At 43.1% G+C, this 20,710-nt stretch overlaps 1 protein-coding gene across 4 annotated transcripts in view; it reads left to right on the top strand.

Annotated features, from left to right (window-relative positions):
• zmp:0000001168 (signal-induced proliferation-associated 1-like protein 1) overlaps positions 1–20,710 on the top strand; it is a 39,482-nt gene that overhangs the window by 616 nt on the left and 18,156 nt on the right. For 2 of the 4 annotated variants that reach the window (XM_023280184.3, XM_023280190.3), the window contains exons 1-4: positions 205–510; positions 17,803–19,442; positions 20,141–20,265; positions 20,363–20,551. In XM_023280184.3, coding sequence (XP_023135952.2) covers positions 18,329–19,442; positions 20,141–20,265; positions 20,363–20,551 — 1,428 coding nt within the window. In that variant the 5' untranslated portion in view covers positions 205–510; positions 17,803–18,328. Of the gene's footprint in view, positions 1–204; positions 511–16,994; positions 17,109–17,802; positions 19,443–20,140; positions 20,266–20,362; positions 20,552–20,710 lie in introns of those variants that run through there. The other 2 variants (XM_023280185.3, XM_023280186.3) reach the window with 2 other exon arrangements.

Raw genomic sequence — 20,710 nt, 5'->3', positions numbered from 1 at the left:
AGGAAGTCTGTAGGTTTCAGTGTGTGACACAGAGAGCTCTACTCTCTGCTGTCCGTCCGTTGCTGCTTCAACCTCTCTGACAAGGAGATGAGGAGGGGGGAGGAGAGAGAGAGAGAGAGAGAGGCTGGGTGAAGCTCTATATGAGAGAGAGAGGAGGAGGAGGAGAAAGAGGGGGTTGGCTTTAGTGTGATGTGAATGGAATAGAATCAGCGCGAGAGGGAGAAAGAGGGAGGAGGACAGCACAAATCAACCTGCCTCTTGACTTTAACAACAGAATAGAGGAGCCGGTAGACACACAGATCGGGAAGTGTGCGTGCGCCGTGTGGCTTTATTTTATTTTTGGAGAGAGGAAGAGAACATCAGACAGGAGGAACTGAAGGAGGAGGAGAAAAGAGCCTCACCGGGGAGATAGATAGCAGAAAAATGCTGTCATGGGGAGAGAAGGGGAGGGAGTCGGCAGAGAGGAACAGGATGAAACAAGGCAGGGTCGAGCAGAACTGAAATGTGGAGGTAAGGCTTTTCTTATTGTACTGAGAATTCACATTCCAGCCTCCCCGTGTCCCTCTTTCTGATGGTAATGAATTCAGATGGATGGATCTGCACCCCGTGTTGTGCCACATACCTCTCTACAGGCATGCATATGCTCTTATAGTCATACAATCCAGGCAGAGACAATGTATGAGAGCGAGAGAGGATATGAAATAATGGCTTGGCATTATCACATCATGTAGCTTGTCCTCCCTCTGCCTCTCTGCCCATTGTGCTGTTGTCACGTCCTTAAAAATGCATTTTCTCCAGTCAGCTAAGGCGCCCTGGATATAGCATTTACACACGACATTGTAGGTTTCAATCCAGCTCGCAACCTTTGTCGCATTTCATCCCAGGCCTGCCCTCCTCCCCTCCTCCTCCTCTCCCGACACTAACCCCCCTCTCCCTCCTCATCATCTTTCCTGTCTCCCTCCATTGTGAGCTCTCCAACGAGGCGAGATTGTCTTAAAAAACTGTGCTATGACATTGTCAAGAAGGCACTGCGAAACCTTGCCGTAGAGCACTCGTGGCTGCAGGACTCAGAGATGAGGGCAAGGTGGAGGAGGAGGGAGGAGGAGGGAGGAGGGGAGAGGAGGGGATGGATAGATGGAGGGACACTCAGAGAGAATGAAAGAGACACAGAAAGAAAGAAGATGCAGGAACAAAAAGAGGATCAGGATTTATTCCTGATACATAATTTTCAAAGACTGCAAAAAAAAAAAAGCCATCAATCTGCAGCGTGCTGGGATTTGAGAGGATAAAGAGGATTGTGTGATGTGCACAGACAATGATGGAATGGAGAACCACAACCGGAATTGGGGTGTTGTTTTCAAGGTGGCAGAGAAAATGAGGGAGTCAGGCTCCCCATCCTCTCCTCACCCTCCTCACCACCACCACCGCCACCCCCCGTGCTCTCTCATTTAAGATGGGGCTGTGTGTTTACGAGACGTTTGGGTTTCAGGGGCTGGATAGGCTGCTGGAGGCAAAGAAAAGCAGGGGATGAAGGGCTGAGCGGGGGGGAAGACGAGCAGCAGCAGTAGCAGCTTACATAAGCCAGTGCACTCAAAGGATGGACCATTTAATTTACATTGAGCTCCATGATTCCTCATCCAGTGTGGTATTCACTGTGGTTGGTATTAGCATTCCAAATGATAACATGCAGTTTGACCTGGCAGGATGGAAGGACGGATGTGTGATGATAACTGGATGCGACTTAACAGCGTTGTGTTTGTGCACCGGGAGGATGTGAGGTTTCTCATCAGGGTCAACTTTAAGTGGACAGTTTCGGTGTGTGTATGAAAATCCAGCTGACAATTAGTCGTTATGGCGAATGATGAGTGTATCCGCATGAAGCGCACTGACATAATGGTGCTCACAGTATGCAGCCTGATCATCCAACTCAGCTGCTGTCGACTTTTGTTCTGCTTCCATCCACTGCGCTGCTTTTACAGTATATATCAAAACAGTAGAACCCTCAGGCTGTGGCCTTGCCGGAACAATGTAACTAAAAAGAAGCAGTGTGTTTTTTGAGAGAGCAGGTGCACAGAACCAACATGTACTTGAAAAGAATGCTAATACCAGAATAACTGAAACCTTTATACTCCATAGTTTTCTTTCAGTTTTCAAAGAATAGTTTTTTTGGGGGTGGGGGAGCCAAACAAAACCACTTCATTAATTTCCTTCTCTCCTGCAAACATGTTTTCTAGGTGAACCTAATGGAAATTCATTCTACTGGTAAAGCAGTGTCGCAATTAGCGGCAGTCGGTTTTCATTACTTTCCATAATCAAATCACGTCCAACAGTTACACGTCTGTCTGCTATTACTTAAGAGTTAGAGCTTTGTATGCGAGTGATGATGAGAGAGATAAAAGAGGCATTTGCGTTAGCGCTGCGACAAGTGATTGATGAATCTGTGGGCTATTTTTTTCAGTTAATTAGTTGTTTAGCTTATATATGTCAGAAAATAATGAGAAACGTAGAGTACTGATGTATTCAAATTGCTTGCTTCATCTGGCCAAACCAAAAAAGAAAATTAGGACATTATGACATCGCTTGAAGGCCCTCTCCAGTGTAAATTAAGTTTTCACCTTGTTAACATGTTCATGAGACGTGAGTGCAATAAGCAGTCAGTGCCATGGTGGAGTATTTCCACCTTGAAGCTGCAGTGACAGTCTCAAAAACACGGATTCAGACTTCCAGGGTTTCATACATAACAAATCTAAGAAACCAAACCTGTCAGCAACAAACTGAGACTTTCTGAATCATTATTCTACTTCAGGATCACTTCCTGTCCCAAATATATGAGGAGGTTAGAAGCAGAGTGAAATCTGAACTGAGTTTTATATCATTTCTGTAATACTTTATGTCTAGATTTTAGTGGCAAAGTGGTCTAAACCACAACCCAAATACAGCGTTGCAGTGGCGCTTCGGATGTTAGACCATTCTTGAAAACATTAAACGTCTCAAAAACTACAGAAAGTGGGTTAGACCACTCTGCTTCCAAACCCTTTATATATGGCTTCAGTAGAAGAACCTGTCATTGTGTAGTGTGGAGTAGTTTTGCAGTGTTTGAGCAGAGTTGTAGGTGAGCTGGTGTGCTGAAGCTGCAGTAAGTAGTTGAGGAATGAGTGGAAGCAGAGGTGGAGATTTATAGATCCTCACGTTCTAGCTGAAGCAAAGGCGGAGAATTACATCTGAGCTGTTATAACACAGGGACTTTTATGGGTTTGATCAATGACTTAGAGCAACTTTAATTGATTATTCAGTGAATAAAATTGCTGCAGTTTATTAATTGACAAATTGTTTCAGCTCCAGTTTGGAGTCTGATTAAACTTGACAGTCAGTCTTTATGCAGTTTCTGTCTGGATGTTATATAGAACCAAAAAGTCTCCTTTAAATTTTTGAAAACAGAAAGAATAGCCTCAACATGAACGCTCTGCTTTATGATGCGAACGTTCACCAACCCAGGGGTGTCTTTTCCCTCAGGAGGCTTTCCTCTGTGGGACTCCAGGTAGAGTAGGAAGGGAGCAGTCTTGAATCGATCGGCCCACTTTTTTATTTCCTGCACCAAACAAGAACCAGGAGAGCTGGGCTGTGCACATGTGAATGTCATGTGGATTTAGATTAAGCTGTCAGCTCGCATTGTTTCTTACTGGCGATGGCACAAAACAATCCTGTGCTCCCTCAGTCACTGTTTATACCAACCATAACCTCTGATACCAGAATCCATGCTGCCAGTAGATCCAGCTAATATCCTCTAAAGCTGTTTGTCTGCCAGGGTTTAAACTTTAGCTCTCGTTCTTTTCATGATTGAAACTCCTACAAACAGTAAGCAATCAGAAATATTCACTTAATAATATGATTAAAGTGTTGATCTGATTGTACCTGCGCCATACAAGAGAAACCATGTATGCATATTTAAACAAAAGTTGTCCAAAACGTAGCATAGATTTGAGTAAACTGACTTTGATCTGATCCTGCAGCCGTTCAGTGAGATTTAGATGAGCATGTCGTGAGGTTACCAGGCAGATTTTGTGCTGGTCTGAGTCAGCATCATATCATCCCTCTCATTTGGAGCCATTTTGCATGGCTACACCCCGGCAGGCTCCCAGTAGGGGCTCAGTGAGGCAGGCAGTTGGACAGGCGGAGCCTTCCCCTCATCGGATGGCAGGATGCCGGCAGTGTAAGCCACTGGGTGGATCCTCTTAGCTCGTGCTCTCTGTTGTCACCTGTCCCCTGCTGACCAGTGATCCTGATGGAAGATCAGAGCTCGCTGGTTTAGTCCGAGGCTGCTGCTCTTTTGTAACCATCCGGTAGTACTCAGCAAAGAGCATAAAAAATTGAAAAATGTCAGCGAATGACTCAGGATTCAGAGTGTCAGCTAAAGTAGGGCTGCGCAGTTCAGATAAATTAGTATGACAATATTCTGTGAGATTTTTGTCATTTGGGGAGTCGATTCCCTAGATGAAGCCACAATTGTCTTTTAAAAAAATGCATTCAAAGACTTTTTAAAAGTCCCCCAGTGATTTTGCAGCATCCACTGTCTGCACAAGACAATTTTGTTGTATTTTCCAAATTACACATGAGAATAATAGTCATTAATATTACTTCTGAAGCCGCTCATAAAATCTATCAGCTGTGCCAGTGTGAAATCAAGGATGAACATAGAAATAGGTCCTTCATGTACAAAGAACTTAATTGTTTTTGGTGAACGAGGTTTCAAGCCTATTTAAATAAATGATGTTGTAATTGGTTTGATAACTATTTGGCTTTCAATGCACAGAGAGATCGTAACTGAGCCAGGCATGTGTAACAACAAAACCCTGATGTAATAGTCCTAAAATATGTGGAAGCTGCTATCTTCATGAGACATATTTATGTAAGCATCTGCTGTGAGTACGACCCACATAAAAACATTTATAAAAACCTCTCAACTTTGGCCACGTTGCAAAATGCCCCCTTCCAGAAATATATTCCAGCTTATTGTCCTTAATCACAGTGTCCCTCTCTGTTATGTCATACATACGTTAAACCATTAAGCAGTGCGGTGGCTCCTTCTCATTGTTCTCATTGCTATTACAGGAGAAGTGCACTCAAGGGTATTCAGAGCCACTGAAAGCCGACCAGGACCAACAATTCAGGCTCGCACCACGTCACTCCATCGCCATACTTGGTAGATGAAGATCAAAAAGGCAGAAAACATCTCAGCGCCGATAGGAGTGTAAAAATACCCTCGTGAAGTATTCTATTCTGGGGATAATGCGCAAAATGTTACACATCATCGCTGTATTTATTTCAGACTGAAGAGCCTCTTTGTTCTGACACAACTATGAGTAGGGGAAGTTGCTTCATCAACTGTTTCATGTACATGTTAAAGGCATCACGAATGAAGAAGTGAGAGCAGCTACCTGCCACTGCATGTGTTGTCTGTTTTACCCGTATGGGGCCAAACGGTGACCACATACAGGAAACTGACTGAGAGATGGCACAGAAGAGATCAGGGCTGGACTGGTGTCTCACATTTGCTTTCAGTTTAAACTTGCCTCCATTCGCCTTATTCTTGGTCATTTTTATTCATGTGGCACAAATATGTGCCTCGCAATTACAGAGGTTATGTGTCAACTTCATACTGACGAGAGCATTCATAGCAGGAACAGTGACGTTGCTCCAGGCGAACACTGATAAACTTTACTTTTGAGTAGGTTGTCTGTACTGGCTCAGTGAATCAGCATGCAGGCATTAATGCACACAAGGAGTTCACAGAATGCATATTAGTGGCCTCCTTGTGTTTTTACTTGCAAGTGTAAAGCCACAGATATACTGAACCTGCTCCCTTTTATGACCATAATATGTACAAACAGCATCATGGAGAAGCTGGATCAGCCGCTGTCTGCGTCAGCATGGTTAGCATATCGGTGCGTGAGCTGCTGTTTTTATGTAGGTCAGAAGGTGCAGAGCTGCTGGTGTAAATGACACAAGGTCAGCAGGCAGAGGAGAAGCTGCAAACTGCAGCAAGAAATAAGTTCAGATGTAGAATGGAATCCCTGAAAATAGCTTGTTGATGATTTTTGAATTTTAGATTATTTATAACCGGTAGCTTCAAGATGAAATTCTGATTTGCTTTCGAAGTGGTTGCAGTGAATCCAACTCAACTTTATTGCTGCACATTCCCTCCCCATTATTTAAAAAACTGTCTTACATAGATTTACATATGATGGTGTTCATATTTGCAGATTTCATACAATATTTGGATGTTTTACCATAAAAAAATCACAAGTAAAAATTGCAAGAAGGAGGGGGGTGGGGGATACACACAAACATGAAACACCACATACACAGTGTTCTCTTGTAGTAACAGCTGTGATCTCCTCTCCAACATGGATAGACCTTGACTTCTGCGTGAAAGGTGTGTGGGCTACAAAGACAGAAAGAATCACCTGATGGGAGACTTTACAGATGTCTGTGCTGTGAAAGTCAACAAGAGGCATTGGTCTATTTCTCCAAATAATGATGGTTATTGAGATCACAGTGGACATCAAGGCTGCATAATATATATCGTTTCAGCATTTCCATCACAGTGAGTAAAATAGCCCCATCACGGGAAGTGTGATGTGAAGTAACGCAAATTACCTCAAACATATCAGGCTACAACTTCGCCTGCTGCTTGATACTCAAAGAAAACTCACATAGTTCTCATTTTCTATGGCTAACCTCCAAAAGAAGTCAGATTTACCAGTTCTTGGATACACTGAGATTTTTGAAAAACTTTTAGTCACAAGACAATGAGTTTTTTGACATGCAAAAGAAAGATTTTGTTGCAAAAAAGAAATACATAATCAGCTATATGAAAAAATGTAGCTACAGAAAAAATTATGTTGACTGAAAATAACTTTGTTTGCAGCTTTGTTGCCACCACACAATTCAGCACGACTGATATGTTTGATTATTTAAATTAGCACCACAAAGCACTATGAGGTGAGTGCAAACCCTCATGTGAATACCTAGTAAAGCCAAAAATATTATTATCGATTGCCTTTGCCATTCTTACACCATATTAGAAAGGTTGCAAATACATTTTATACAGTTATTTTTAATTTTCTATGCAGAAATGGATTCCTTTACAAAATCATTCTAGAGGGATTAAATCTGTACAAATGTTATCTGGTGAAAATTCAATCAAAATACTGCTTTTTTCCCCACCAATATTGTGCAGGCCTAGTCTAGTTTGTAGGTTTGGTGGCAACCATTTAGACATGGCCCTTCCCTGCTGATTAACCCAGAACTCTTGAGCAACACCGACTGAGCTTTTGGCTCTATTTGCTCCCATAAGCAGAGACTTTAGGCTCGGCTACATTTCAGTGGACAGCAGGGACAGTGAGAAAGCACAGGAGGTCAGCGGTGTGTCTTCCTCTCATAGTAGACGAGGTGGACTTCAGATTGCTATTCAAGCAATATTGAGCAATCTCTTTTCCTCTGCCTTGGAGCTGGTTGCACACATGACGCAGGGCTAACAGTGAACCGTTGAGCTCAACATAATAGATACAGTCATGAAGCTGAGGGTCAGTTCCTTTCCCTGTCTTGCTCTCACACACACACACACACACACACACACACACACACACACACACACACACACACACACACACACACACACACAGAGGGACAGCTGCTCTTCCTGTCGCTGTGTAGACAGTGTGCCACATCTATAAGGCCTGGATGCTGTTTCATAGAGTCAGCAAAGACACACACACTCTCAAAACATCTCTCACATCGAGGCCCGAAGTCTCTCCGTCACATTCAGGGTCTTCTGCAGGGTGTATTTTCAGATACACCGGAAGTGGCAGTGCTCTGCCAACACACAGCGTTGATGTCATGGCAAATAACATGTCAAACAATAGCGGGAGTTATGGTGCCTTCTTTTGACTGTAGCAGAGCAGCACGTAGGTTACTGTAGGAACAATAGCACTGAAATTTGTACCTGAGCAAATCAGTTTTAGATTGTGCTATTTATTACAAGAGGAAGTGAGGTTTTATCATGGACAATACTATAGAAGGAGCTTTTCTGAGTATACTTCCTCTTTGCATTAACTGAAGGGGGCGGTTCACGGAGTAAAAACAATACAAAACCATGTCTGCATGCGTTGATTTGTTACATGTTCTGCTTTGACTTACAGTTAAGATGTCTTGTGCATTTTAGCTGCTTCTTTACTAAGTAAAACCTTTTTTAAAAAACAGTCAAAGACAAACTGAAACTCGACCACACACCGCTGAAGTCACACGATACGTGACTTTAAGCATGCCGGTTTTCTGTCAGACATGTGGCGCACCTCCAGACAGAGGTCAGACACAGACTTAAATCATAACAAATCAGCTCCAACGTGCATCTTCAGTGGTACGAGAGTGGACAAGGGAGCAACCAGCTGATGAATAATTAACATCACGGTAACCCTCGTCCCCTTTCGCCCAGCCTTATTTATAATGTATTAGGCAGAAGATTTATTTTCAGTTTTTGAAGGACATGTCTAAAGAAGGTGCAGCGCTCTTTGGAATTAGAGATATTTGATGATGTGTGGAGATGATACTTCATCCTAGAGGAAGTCTTGCTCTCCACATATAACCATAATGGTGCCATAGAGCAGAGCTGATGCAGACAAAGCCTGCATTTTACTGACTCTCTTTGCTGATTGGTCCTCTCTGCAGGAAAAGGCACGCTTCTTTGAAAGTGTAAATAAGATACAGATTGTGCTAATATGCTTGAATATAATGGACATGAGAGAAAATGAATGAGGACAGTCGTCATGATTGCTTTACATTTTTATACTGATGCTTCCGCTGTCATATTTGAAGAAAATAATCACCAGCAATTCCTTTAAGTAACGTCGCCGCCCTTCTGATGTCTGTCAGTGTCACCTTGAAGTGCTGTGGAAACATCATTAGAGCAAGTATTCAAAAACCACTCAAAGTCACTCCATTAGTGATGATACATGTGGAATATTAAAGGCAAAAGGAGAATGGCTTGCATGTATCACTGACAGCATCACACTGCTCATACTTGCTGGCCTGAGTGTCAGTTTCTGTCACTTGAAAATATCGCTCCCGATAATGGCGGGCAATGTTTTTGAAATTCTTCAAAAACCTGCTCTTTTTCTTGTCACCTTGACAGTTATCCTCTTTTCTTTTTTTTGTGCTTTAAATCGCCCCATTGAGCACCAGGTGCTAGAGATGCAGGCTTATGTGTCTTTGGGGACCAATAGCTCAGACTGACGTTTGCAAAACAGTGTGAATGAAAAACAGAGATAAAATGCATTACAAAAAGGGAGAGTGCAGCAGTACCATCCACTTAGAAGCCTCTGGACTTGGCCCAGTTCACTGTCCGCAGTGTGGCGGCGGTCGGAGGGAGGGAGGGAGGGAGGGAGGGAGGGGGCTTAGCGGGGAAGATTGAAGATGCCTGGAGCAAGTGTTGGGCATTAGAATGAACTCATTTTCTGAATCAGATCCAGCCACATTAATACACATTTACTCTCTTAAAAGCTTTGCAACTGCTTCAGTTCAGTGTCACATATTCAGAAGCAAAGCAGGAATGCAACCCGATGTGAAATGTAGCAGGGTTGCATACGATCAATAGCGAGAGTGAGACTGAGCCTGGCTTTAAATTTCCCAAAATCAATCACTATTAGGAGTTGATTTAGACCTTGTGGTTAAGAATCGGCAAGGCAGCTTTTAACTATGAGGATAGAGAGTGACACCGAAGCAGCTGATCCTGAGACTGTGAAACCGGAGCGATTTTTAAAATATACCTGAGCTGAAACACAAAGTCACTGAGGTAAAGTGCATGTTGCCAGATGTTACTTCTGGTTTCTGCATCTGCATCTATCATTTTAATGTCATGTGTCAAAACAGTTTGCGGCTTTGAGAGAGTGATATATTTCACAACTTCAGACGTCAGTTTTGGAATGAAGCAAGGCTTCATTACTTTGCAGGTCTAAACAACTGCTGCAACCTGATGTGATGGACTTGATAAAGCCTGCAGTAAGAGCACAACTTTTGTCACTGATCAGATCTAATTGCTGCTAAGCTGTTAAGCCGATTGCAGCAGCTTCACCTGAAGGGAAATCAGATCAGATCTCAATCGTGTAGATCAGGACGCTATCTTTCTTTTACCATTAAACACTTAAAGTGACGGCCCACATCAGCCGTAATTATGATAAAAGCAGACGAGCTGAAGGTTGACTTGACTTCAGTAACTGGCAGAAAGCAAATAAAAAAAATCTGCTCATTCATGCTGCAGTGAGGCGGCCGGTCTCTTGTAGGTGTGGAAGTGTTGAGCAGAAACGATGACGACACTCATCCTCTCCGAGTTCAGAAGTCAGCCGTCTCTTCCTGTTTCACAGGACACAGACTCTGCTGAGCGGGTGCAGAATAAGTCAAGCGGCCATGACTTCCCCAAAACGCTGCATGTTTGATACAACTCTGCTCTGACTTCCGCTTGTGTCCTGATGCTGTACACCAGAGAACCATTAACCTTGTCCTGGACTTAACGTGGAAGTGGGACTCACTGACTGTCATCAGTTAAACCAAACATTTACCCTGAGCACCAATGGTCCTTCAAAGTGAATGTGGTGCAAAAAATAAAGAACAAAGTAAAGTTGTGTAAGCAACAACGAGCTTTAATCCTCAAAGATTTACTCAAAGATATGTTTGGAAACAATTTAGTTTGACTGATAACTTGAGTCTGATATGATTTTTCCATTAAGAAGTTAAATTATCTGGTTAGAAATTCTTCAAATAACAGCTATGCTTCCAGCTATGCTAATATTTTAATTTCAACTATTTAACCATTGAAAATAATGATATGTCTCCTACGTTGCTGAGAGTTGTAAGTTGTACGTTGGGCGAAGACTGGCTTCTAAATAGCTCTAGTGTGGCCAGTCCTGCTTAGGTACAGGCCTTAAACTCAGATTTTAGGTGAAATCAGAGAAACAGCGGATGCACTTAAAGTCAGTCTTCTAGTGCCAAACCCTGAACATGCTTCAGTCTGTGCGGTGAAGCGCAACCGTCCAAAAGAAACCACATTTTTTGAGTATAATTTTACATTTCCCTGTCTTAAAGGGTTTCTGAGAGACCTTTAGCATTCAGTGATGTGACAATTTCAAGACCCTGATATTGTCATTACTTCTGATGGACACAAGAGCTCGGCAGATTTTTCAGCCCTGAAATAAACAGAGCATGTGAGCATATTACCAAGATCCACGGCCCGAGTTTGAAGTTTAGGAGACACAGGAATAAACACTGCTGTCTACATGCATTATTGAGTTTCTCAGGGACGGAGACTGTCTCTGGTACCGTGAGGAAATCTGCCGAGTGCAGCAGGCAGCAGCCTCCCAGTGGTCTGCTCCAGATCTTTAAAAAAAAAAGAAAATCCTGGAGAGCATCGGTTGCATGTCTGGGTCATTCCTCCTGGACGGAATCAGCGGTGGAAGAGAGAGACAAAGAAAATTTGTCGTGGTTGAAAGGCAGAAGAATGAATGAGACACAGATGACATATGGAAATATCTGTGTATACGGTGAAACGGCCAGATCACAGAGATGTAAGTCATGCCACAAAATCGCTCATTCGAATTCTGTGCGGCCCCTTATCAAAGCCATTTAATGCAAAGCGGCTTTTGGGTCAAGTCATATCTGGTGACATGATGGTGGAGTTGTGGGTCAGAGAGCATCAGGGGTCACACATGGTTTCCATCAACTGTTACTGTGACTGACACAAAGAAATACACTGTGGATGTGTCCACGCAGCCACTACTGTAGGGAGCATTTGCTTCCTCGTGCAGCTGAAAGGCGAGTTGATGTGTGCTGCTACCTGATATCTCTCTGCAGTCATCTCTGCATGGGCAGCAACCTACTGTTCTATGTTTAGGCAGTGTGGTCTTATTGTGTTAGAAAAGGATGCAACTGCACTATCATGATGGCATCAGTCTTTTTTTCACGGTTTCAGCTGCATTCAAGACATAAACATCTACAAAATTGCACTGTTTGGTTCATTGTAACATTTGAAGAGACTCAGACTAAACCAGTTCGTTTGTATGATATTGTGTCTCGTTCTGGAAACTGTTTTTAAACCACTGAAATACAGAATCATGTTTTCAATCAGAGTACAGTCAGCCGTACTGAAAGCTTTTGAAAAAAAAATCCCATTTCTGTTTATTGTCTCAAGCCTCCATAATAACCTTAAGCTATTTTTTATGGCCTCTCAGTCAGTCCTGCTGTTATGATATGATCCATTTATGATTATATTGGGGTTTGGTTTAAGCCAGACTGATATTTGCTCATAAGATGGCTCAGTTAGAAATATCCAGGGAAGACATTAAGCTGGTTATTAATAATTTGTGTGTGTTTCTTTTTCAAGGGTAGCAGCTTTTTTTGTGTGTGGATCAAGACGTATCTGTTTAAATGACAAAGCTTTGTTGATTTTGTGTTGGGAGGCTGCGCTGCACAGTGACATTTAAATTGTCAGATTAATGCATGCAGCAAGAAATACAGCGGAATTACAAACAATGGCTTCCCAAAGAAATTAAGCAGAAACTTGAGGGGGAAGGGACAGAACACTTCAGTTCCTCTTCACTTTGTACTTCTACGTCAGGTATATCACACACTTCTCCATCGAGGTACCACAGAGGACAGTTTCTGTTCATAGGACTGGTTGCTCATATGTATTTAAACACTAGTGTGGATCTCATTGAAGACATCGCATGTCACAAAGGGTAAGAACATGACTTGCTTTTTAAAATATTTGGCTCCTTTGCATGAATGAAGTTCTTTTAGAGAGAATAATTTTATTTTCTTGTAACTGACTTTGATTCAAAGGGAATCTGTCTGTATCTCTCACAAACATGGATAAAAAATATCTTAACACTGGGCACCTGGTAGATGCTGAAACACCCATCAGATTATGTAGCAGTGAATCATGCAAATAACTTGGTGATCCAAGTTTTGTTTGATTCCTTTTCAGAGCTGGTTACAGTTTAGTCCTAACAAATTAAGGACCTAAAACATCACAACAGCTGAGAACATTTACGCCTCCGTTTTCTTTTGGAACCAGTACTCAGGTGTGTTATGCAGCTTTTTGATCAGTTTCAGTTCCTGAGATGCCACAGGAACAAATGAAGAACAAACTGCTCAAACAAAATAGCCACAATATGAATATTCTAATCATGAGGCTTTTGAGACAACCAGTTAATATCACCAGTATAAAGGGATTCAGTGTTAAATAAACAGACAACTTGGCTCTGTTTGACAGTTTCTGGCATATTTCTGGCTCTAGTAGCCATAGATATACACTCTATGTGTAGGTAAAGCACTGACTTTATACCAACATGGAGGAACCTTCTGTGATTTGACTACTAATTTTTACATAGAGTCTATATCAAAGATGGATGTGGCGACTCTGACATCACACATTGGTTTGTGGACTACAGTTTTGAAACCTTGAGTTTTAAAGTCGGCTGTCGTCATCTTTGTCCTTTGAAACCAGACATATTGAGCAAGTAGTTAATCTGACTGAGACCTCAAGGACACTCCGCATGCCAATACATCAACAATGAATCATGATCAAACATCAGTCACAAGGTAAACCCACCTCTAAACATACTTTGATTTATCATGTTCTATTTAACAAGTCCTGAAATTTGCGATTGAGACCATAAACTCATCAGTAAAATGTTTACTCAGGCAGCGAATTATAGAAGAAGAGGGGTCATTTTTGCCTAGACTTCTACATGATCTGATTTCTTTTTTTTTTTTTTTTTTTTTTTTTTGCAGCCAGAGGAGTCAACTCCTGCTGGCTCTTAGATAGAATGAAGGCTTAAGGTGTTTTCCCGCTTGCACAGCTGGCATGAAGGAGGAAGTTAACTGGAGACCAAAACTGTTTTTGTACCAGTCTTTAAAGATATTCTGCAGTAAAGTTGTGCATTTTAACATGAGGGCCTTTGGGGATTGACTTGTTTTGGAGGCAGCTTCTAGTGGTCATTCAAGGTGTTTCAGCATTTGTCACTTCTGCATTGGCTTCATTTTTCTGCCTTAGATGCTGCAACTTGAGATAAAGTTATACAGTTATACATAGCACCTATCTACATATGCTAATATAATTTAATGATAGACATTTTACCTTGTTTTTTAAGGCTCAGCATACAAATAGAATGTGTTCTCTTTCTGTCCAGACTAGGTTATTATATTGCATTCCTGCAACCACCAAATCCCTGTAGATCTATGAATATAGCATCTATACCGTTCATTTATGATCGTGACTGATGTTCAACCGCTGTGAAATATGATGGAATGAAAGATTACACAGTCAACCATCATCACCTTGTGTTTTAGAATGAAGCAGTTAAATTACACAACCATTTTCTTGCCTTGTTTGTCCTTGTTGTCCTCTTTCTTTGTAGTTTGCTGGCAAATTTGTGACCAAGGTCAGTGACACAAGCATCATCCGTCGAAGGCTTGTTTGACAAAGTGGAGCCGTTTCAGTAGAGTAAACAGGGTTATTAGAAAGCTCTGGTGGACTGGATACCACATCGAGAGGGTGGCACCAGACACGTTGCTATGGAAACAAGAACTGATTCACGGGTTGGGGGTCTTAAGAAGCTCGGCAACATGTGATTTTTACAAAGGCAGTGAGTGATAAGTGTCCAAGTTCAACCTGCACTCTGTGTTGGTGGAGAGCAGGAGTGTTTCTGGCCAACCAGTGAAGTTCAGTTTGTTGTTGGAACAACATGAAGGCAATCTGTGATGTTGGAAAAAGAACCTGCTGCCAATAATCCGCACTCCCACTTTGAGACAGTGGAGAAAATTGATTGCTCACACTTTTTCGAGACATTGTGAAACATGCAGAGGATGCGGCACCGAGTGATTGCAGATAGACACACATCAATTGTGCCCACATGAGTAAGGATGTTTGAAAGTTCCCAGAAAGAAACATGAGCGGATTTTTAATGTCAGAAGCCTTGGCACTATATAGACGCCGCACAGAGGCTGCTCTATGTGAAGCGGGGCTTGTGTCAGATGAGAACCACACATGGCTGGAAATGTCCTGGATTGTCAGGGAGAAAGAAGGCTGCATCTATCTAAGGTGCTAAAAACAAAATGGGTTTTTCTACATTCTGAATTCCACTGCACCTCCTCTTCATCATTTGATGCAAACAGAATAACAAGCCTCACATTAGTCAGAGTAATTTTATAGCTGAGTGTTACACATATCATTCAATCTAATGGAACCGCAGCCTGTTTGTAACCTTAGCCATCAAGATAAACATTTTCATACGCAAAGGGCCAGAGTCACACTGAGGGCACTGAGGTCATGTCCTTTGTGTTGTTTATGGAAATTAGTGCATTAAATGACCTGAATGACATTTACATTCTGCAATAATTACAGATAACTAGTGATTGTTTGAAGGTCACACTGCTTGTTTTTTTGGAGTGTTACATAAAGAGACTCACAGCACCAAGTTAAAATGCATTATACTGTTGATGTGAATTGTTTAAAGTGGTCCAGCAGTGTAAAGTACATTTATTCAAGTACTGTACTGAGGTGCAATTCTAAGTTACTTGTACTTGAGTACTGCTTTGTACATACTTTATTACTCCACTACAATTCCATTGCATTCATTTCATATCTTTAATTATTTTGTAGATTAAGTTTAATACAAAATACAGTGAGTACATAACTGATGGTATAGTATTATAGATTAAGACAAAACTTTTTTGATCATAAAGGGGAAATTCACAAGAGATTATGTAAAGTGGTTATACCAGCTCCAGCATTAAAGTGACGGACACATTAATGCATCAGTTATCATATTCCAATAATATATCATCTTCTGAATAATGAGTAGTTTAATTTTTATTCTACAGCTTTAACTTAAGTAGAAATGTACATGAATGACAAATACTTGCAACACAGTATTTCTCCACTATAGTATTTGTATTTTTGTGTAAGCACAGAATCTTCTTTCACTTTGGTTAAAACCACAGCATGATTGCCTCACAGATGCTTTTTGTTGGGAGGTAAACCAGCACAGCATCAGACTCTTGCAGCCTCTCCAGAATGCAAGCATTTATGCATTTTTTACTGCTCCAAAACAAGAACTTGGGTGACTGTCGTTCTTTACCCCTGCGACTGACAATAATAGAGAAACAAGCCCAGAAGACATTGTTTAAAGTGATCCTGTGGAGGATCAGTTTGAATAAAAACAATAACAGACAAGTCTAATACGAGCCTTGTTTCCTCTTTCTGAGAATCACCCCCTTCAGTATTACCAGCACTCCCTGCTGACAGCGAGCACCAAATGTCACCAAGTCTTATAGATGATATAATGTAAACACCCCGACGCTCGTTTAGCATATCTCAACACACCGTCAAAGCTGCTGATAAACTCTGATCCTGACGAGAATAGCTCAGCGTCCATGTTTTTTTAAAAAGGCATTTCACTGCAAAATTTAAGCCGATCGTTTCTCTCACTGTGGGGAAATGGAGAGAGTGTGAGAGCAGACGAGGAGGGGGAAACAAAGATTTCTTGTCACTTCCTCACTTTATGGCATTTTTGTGTTGTGAGCATGTGTGTGTGTGTAATTGAGTTACTCATGTTGTGGGGACATGAATCTGTTTACATTCTGGGGACTCGCCTCCCATTTGGGGAACAAAACACAAAACCTCATAACATAAGTCACAGAATTTTAAGGTGACTTCCTATGTAACATTTAGAGTAAGTAGTGGTTTTAGTTAGACTCCAGGAAATGAATGTGAGTCATTGCGATGTCCTCTGAAGTGATGGAAACATGACTGTCTGCGTGTGTCGAGCTTTTTCTGGTAGCTGCTCTGCACCACTGCACCTGCTCTTTAGGCTGCAAGCACGAGAGGGAAGATGCATGTGAAAAAGCTAGACAGGAAGAAGCCTCATACCTTATTGAGAACAACAAAAGGTTTCAGCTCGAGTTGATTGACGTCAGTTTGGTCAAAGACAGGGCACGAGTGACAAATGATGACAGTAAGTGGCTGATCTGTTCCTAAAACAACATCCAGTTTGTGGGTAAGTCGCTGTCAAAACTTAAAGCAATGAATTCTGTTAGGCCTTAAAAAAAAGGGAAGCACTCTGCTTTTTAGTCTTTAACCGTGAAGCTGTTGCTTGTAAATGACTCTCAACCTCTTGAGTTAATGAAGATAATAACTTCAACTGCTAAATACTAGATCTGTACTCATTGCCAAAGTTTCTGTTGTTGTTACTTATACATGCTTTTAAATACTGGTGCAGGAGTAAAGTGCTGAACTTTCTTTTTGTATGTGAACCCATGTTAGGTTGAAAGACACACTCATTTCTCCTGTATGCTGGCACACTGTCAGTTAGCCAGGAAGGCCCCCTCCCCTTTGTTAATACTGTCTATTGTGAGCGTGTGCTGGGTGGATGTGGTGAGTATTAGGTTTGCTATAGAACTATTTAGGGAAACTTTGGAGCGGAAAGTGTTTAAAGGAAAGAATAATAATGAGACAAAACAGAAAACAGAGGCACAAGGCATTACTCAACAATAAAACTCACGTCAGACCTGCTTGCTGCTTTATTGTTGGAGTTCAGTACTTGTTTATCAAAGCCATTCTCCCCTACAGAATGTTTCTGGATACTCACCGACAAGCTGCTATGGGCTGAAAATAAAGCTGTCGATTGAGGTGACTGCAGTGCAGGTGAACGATTAAGAAAATGAAGTTTCTTTCTCTCTTTTTCTATACAGGTGGCAAGTGGAGGAGACCAAAACGGAGGCTGCAGGCACTGAAGAGTGCAAACGAACGGCTGCCATGTTAGAAGGGTCGATACAGACAGAACCTCTCCAACACAGAGGACAGAGAGTCGGGCTCCAGTGATGATCCTCTCATCCTCACGCCACAGGAAGGAGCACCCCGCAACTGGAGTACCACCCATCCACACATCTGCACCCCTTGATGGACCTGTGCAGCGAGCAACAGCTGCATTTTCTCCTCTGTCTTCATCATTCACACTCAAGAACTCATTGACAACGTGCAGCATCTCAGGGGCCTCTGTGAGCGCCTTGAGGGTTGAGAAGGTTCAAGCATCTTAAGTGGTGTGAATGAGGACTACATTTGTTGCTTTCACTCGGCTGGATTTTTCATCTTTGTGCACAGTGTTCCCGCTTCACACCAGCATCATAGAGACCAGGACAGAAATTTAACTGGAGAGCAGAAAGCTCTGGAACAGAGTGGAGAAAGCATCACTGGACCGGAGTCGGTTTCTCAAGCACCATGCAGTCAGATGACCTCTTCATCCGCAAGTTCCGCCGTCAGAATGTGCGGCCGCCGATCGCCACCGTCAACTTCGACCCCAAGCGGGAGGCGGGTGTGGTGGAGTGGCCCCCCAGGAGGGACGGTGACGGGGCCGAAGCAGACAGCCTCACTCCTAGCCGGGTGGGGCTGAACCTGCGGGCAGTGGGCCGGGGCCACATCATGCAGAGGAGCAACAGCGATGTAACCTTAGGAGACCTGGACTCCTCCGGGAAGGCAGGGGGGAAGGCAGCTCGGGCGGTGGGTGAGAAGGTGGGTGCGGGGGCTCAGGGGGACTCAGGGGTGCTGCTACACAGGGAATACGGCAGCTTATCGTCACTGGAAAGACAGACTCAAGCGCAGGAGCCCATCGCAGATGACCAGGGGCCCTTGAGCCCCAATGCCCTCCGCTTCAAAGACCCTTTCCTGCTTTTAGGCCTGCAGGGCAACCCTCCAGAGCCCGATGGATTCTTTCGGGGCCTGTCCGTTTCATCAGGAGATTCCCCAAAACCTGCGAAGCCTCCAAAGCCTGAAGGTCTCAGTAAAAAGTCCAAACCTGGCCCCCCTCAGATCCCTCAACCAGGTCCGTATGACAACATCGGGGGTGGAGCCTGGGTGAGGAACTTTGCCCACTACGATGTTCAGAGCATCCTCTTTGACCTCACAGAGGCGGCCACAAACAGAGACAGCATCGGACGAAAAAAGAACATCACCTCAGGGGCTTCAGCTGCCTCCCAGCTGCGCCCCCTCTCCCAGTCCACCCCGTCCTCACCTGCACAAGGCGGGGGAAGCAACGGGGGCAACGCAGATGACCCTGAGCAGTCGCTGCTGCTGGATGAAGGTGACGGCAACGATAATGAGCTCCTCCTCAGCTGTCCACACTTCCGAAACGAGACGGGGGGAGAAGAGCAGGTGGGTCTGGGTCGGTCCCAGGGCAGACGAGGACTCTGGTCCAGTCTCAGGACCCCCAACGATGCGGTTTCGGTGCTGGAGGAGCCCAGAGAGAGTCACGTCCAGCAGCAGGGCAAGAGCAACTACTTTATAGAGCACGCTGACCTGGGAGCCCATTACTACCGCAAATATTTCTACATGAAAGGTAGGTGTAGCTCTGCAGTGTCGTACAGGTTAACTTTCACGTTGGAGTGAATAGAAGCAGAGGAATAAAAATCAGTTACTTTCTAACCTAACAAAACATGGAAGTACACAAGGGTGCTAATGAATCTAAGACACAATTATTTCCATAATCATCTTATCATTTAGTTACTTCAGGGATTTTGAGGAGGAGCAGGAAGGCAGAAATGGGGAGAGTTATGTGCTTTTTATTCTAAAGGGAGTGCATAGAAGCTATGGAGGTTTATAATTTACTTTATCCTTCCCTTGGGAAGTTTTACTGTACAAAGAAACAGAAAAAAGCAGTTGTGTGTGCTGTGGGTAATAAACATGCTCTTTGGCCATGTGCACAGGACAGTAGTTCTGCAGCCATAGTAGGGATTTATTTTTCTCACCAGAATTAGAATCAGTTGTTCTTGAGTAACTGAATCGGTGGCTGTAATAGACATTTGTTTAGAAGCCTTTAAATTTATTATAGTGGCTATATTTCCAACATGTTGCTATATTTTAAAACATAAGAATATCATCTTGCTTTTTTGTAAGATCAAATATTGCATTCCACCCTACTTTGCACCCTAATAATTTTTGGACACTCCATTGGACGCCTCATATTTTAACCCCGACATGCTCACAATTTTCATTATTGTTCCTCACTGCATTTACTTGACTCTAATGTCCTCACAGAGCACCAGAACTTCTTTGGAATGGATGATCGCCTCGGCCCAGTGGCCATCAGTTTCCGTCGAGAGGAGAAGGAAGGAACCAGTGGAGCTCAGTACAATTACAGAATCATCTTTCGCACCACAGAGGTAAAACCGTCGCTCTTCTCTCTTCAAAGCTCTCCTCAGGTTAAATGCGTGTAAAGTGGATTTGACTGGATGTGTTGAATGTGAATCCTCTCCTCAGATGAAGACACTGCGAGGTTCCATCCTAGAGGAGTCGGTGCCCTCTGCTGCCCGTCACACGACCCCCAGAGGTCTGTCTCCCAAGAGGCTGCTGGAGTTCATCATGCCTGAACTGAATCTGCACTGTCTTCGCTTGGCCTCCAACTCCCCCAAGGTCCGGGACACCCTCCTGAAGCTGGACGAACAGGGGGTGAGTAATGCCACGTCTGCGATATTAAAGATGACCGCTTGTGTCAGGAAGACAACTTCTCAGGATGCTGAACGGTGACAAATAGCATCAGAAAGCTCTTTTTCAAAGGTCAGACTGGAGCGTCCGCCGCATTTCTTTGTCGAAAAGCTGACATTTACA

The sequence above is a fragment of the Amphiprion ocellaris genome, chromosome 14 (assembly GCF_022539595.1).
Source record: "Amphiprion ocellaris isolate individual 3 ecotype Okinawa chromosome 14, ASM2253959v1, whole genome shotgun sequence".
Taxonomy (NCBI): Eukaryota; Metazoa; Chordata; class Actinopteri; family Pomacentridae; genus Amphiprion; species Amphiprion ocellaris.
This window is presented reverse-complemented; position numbering and strand designations above follow the sequence as displayed.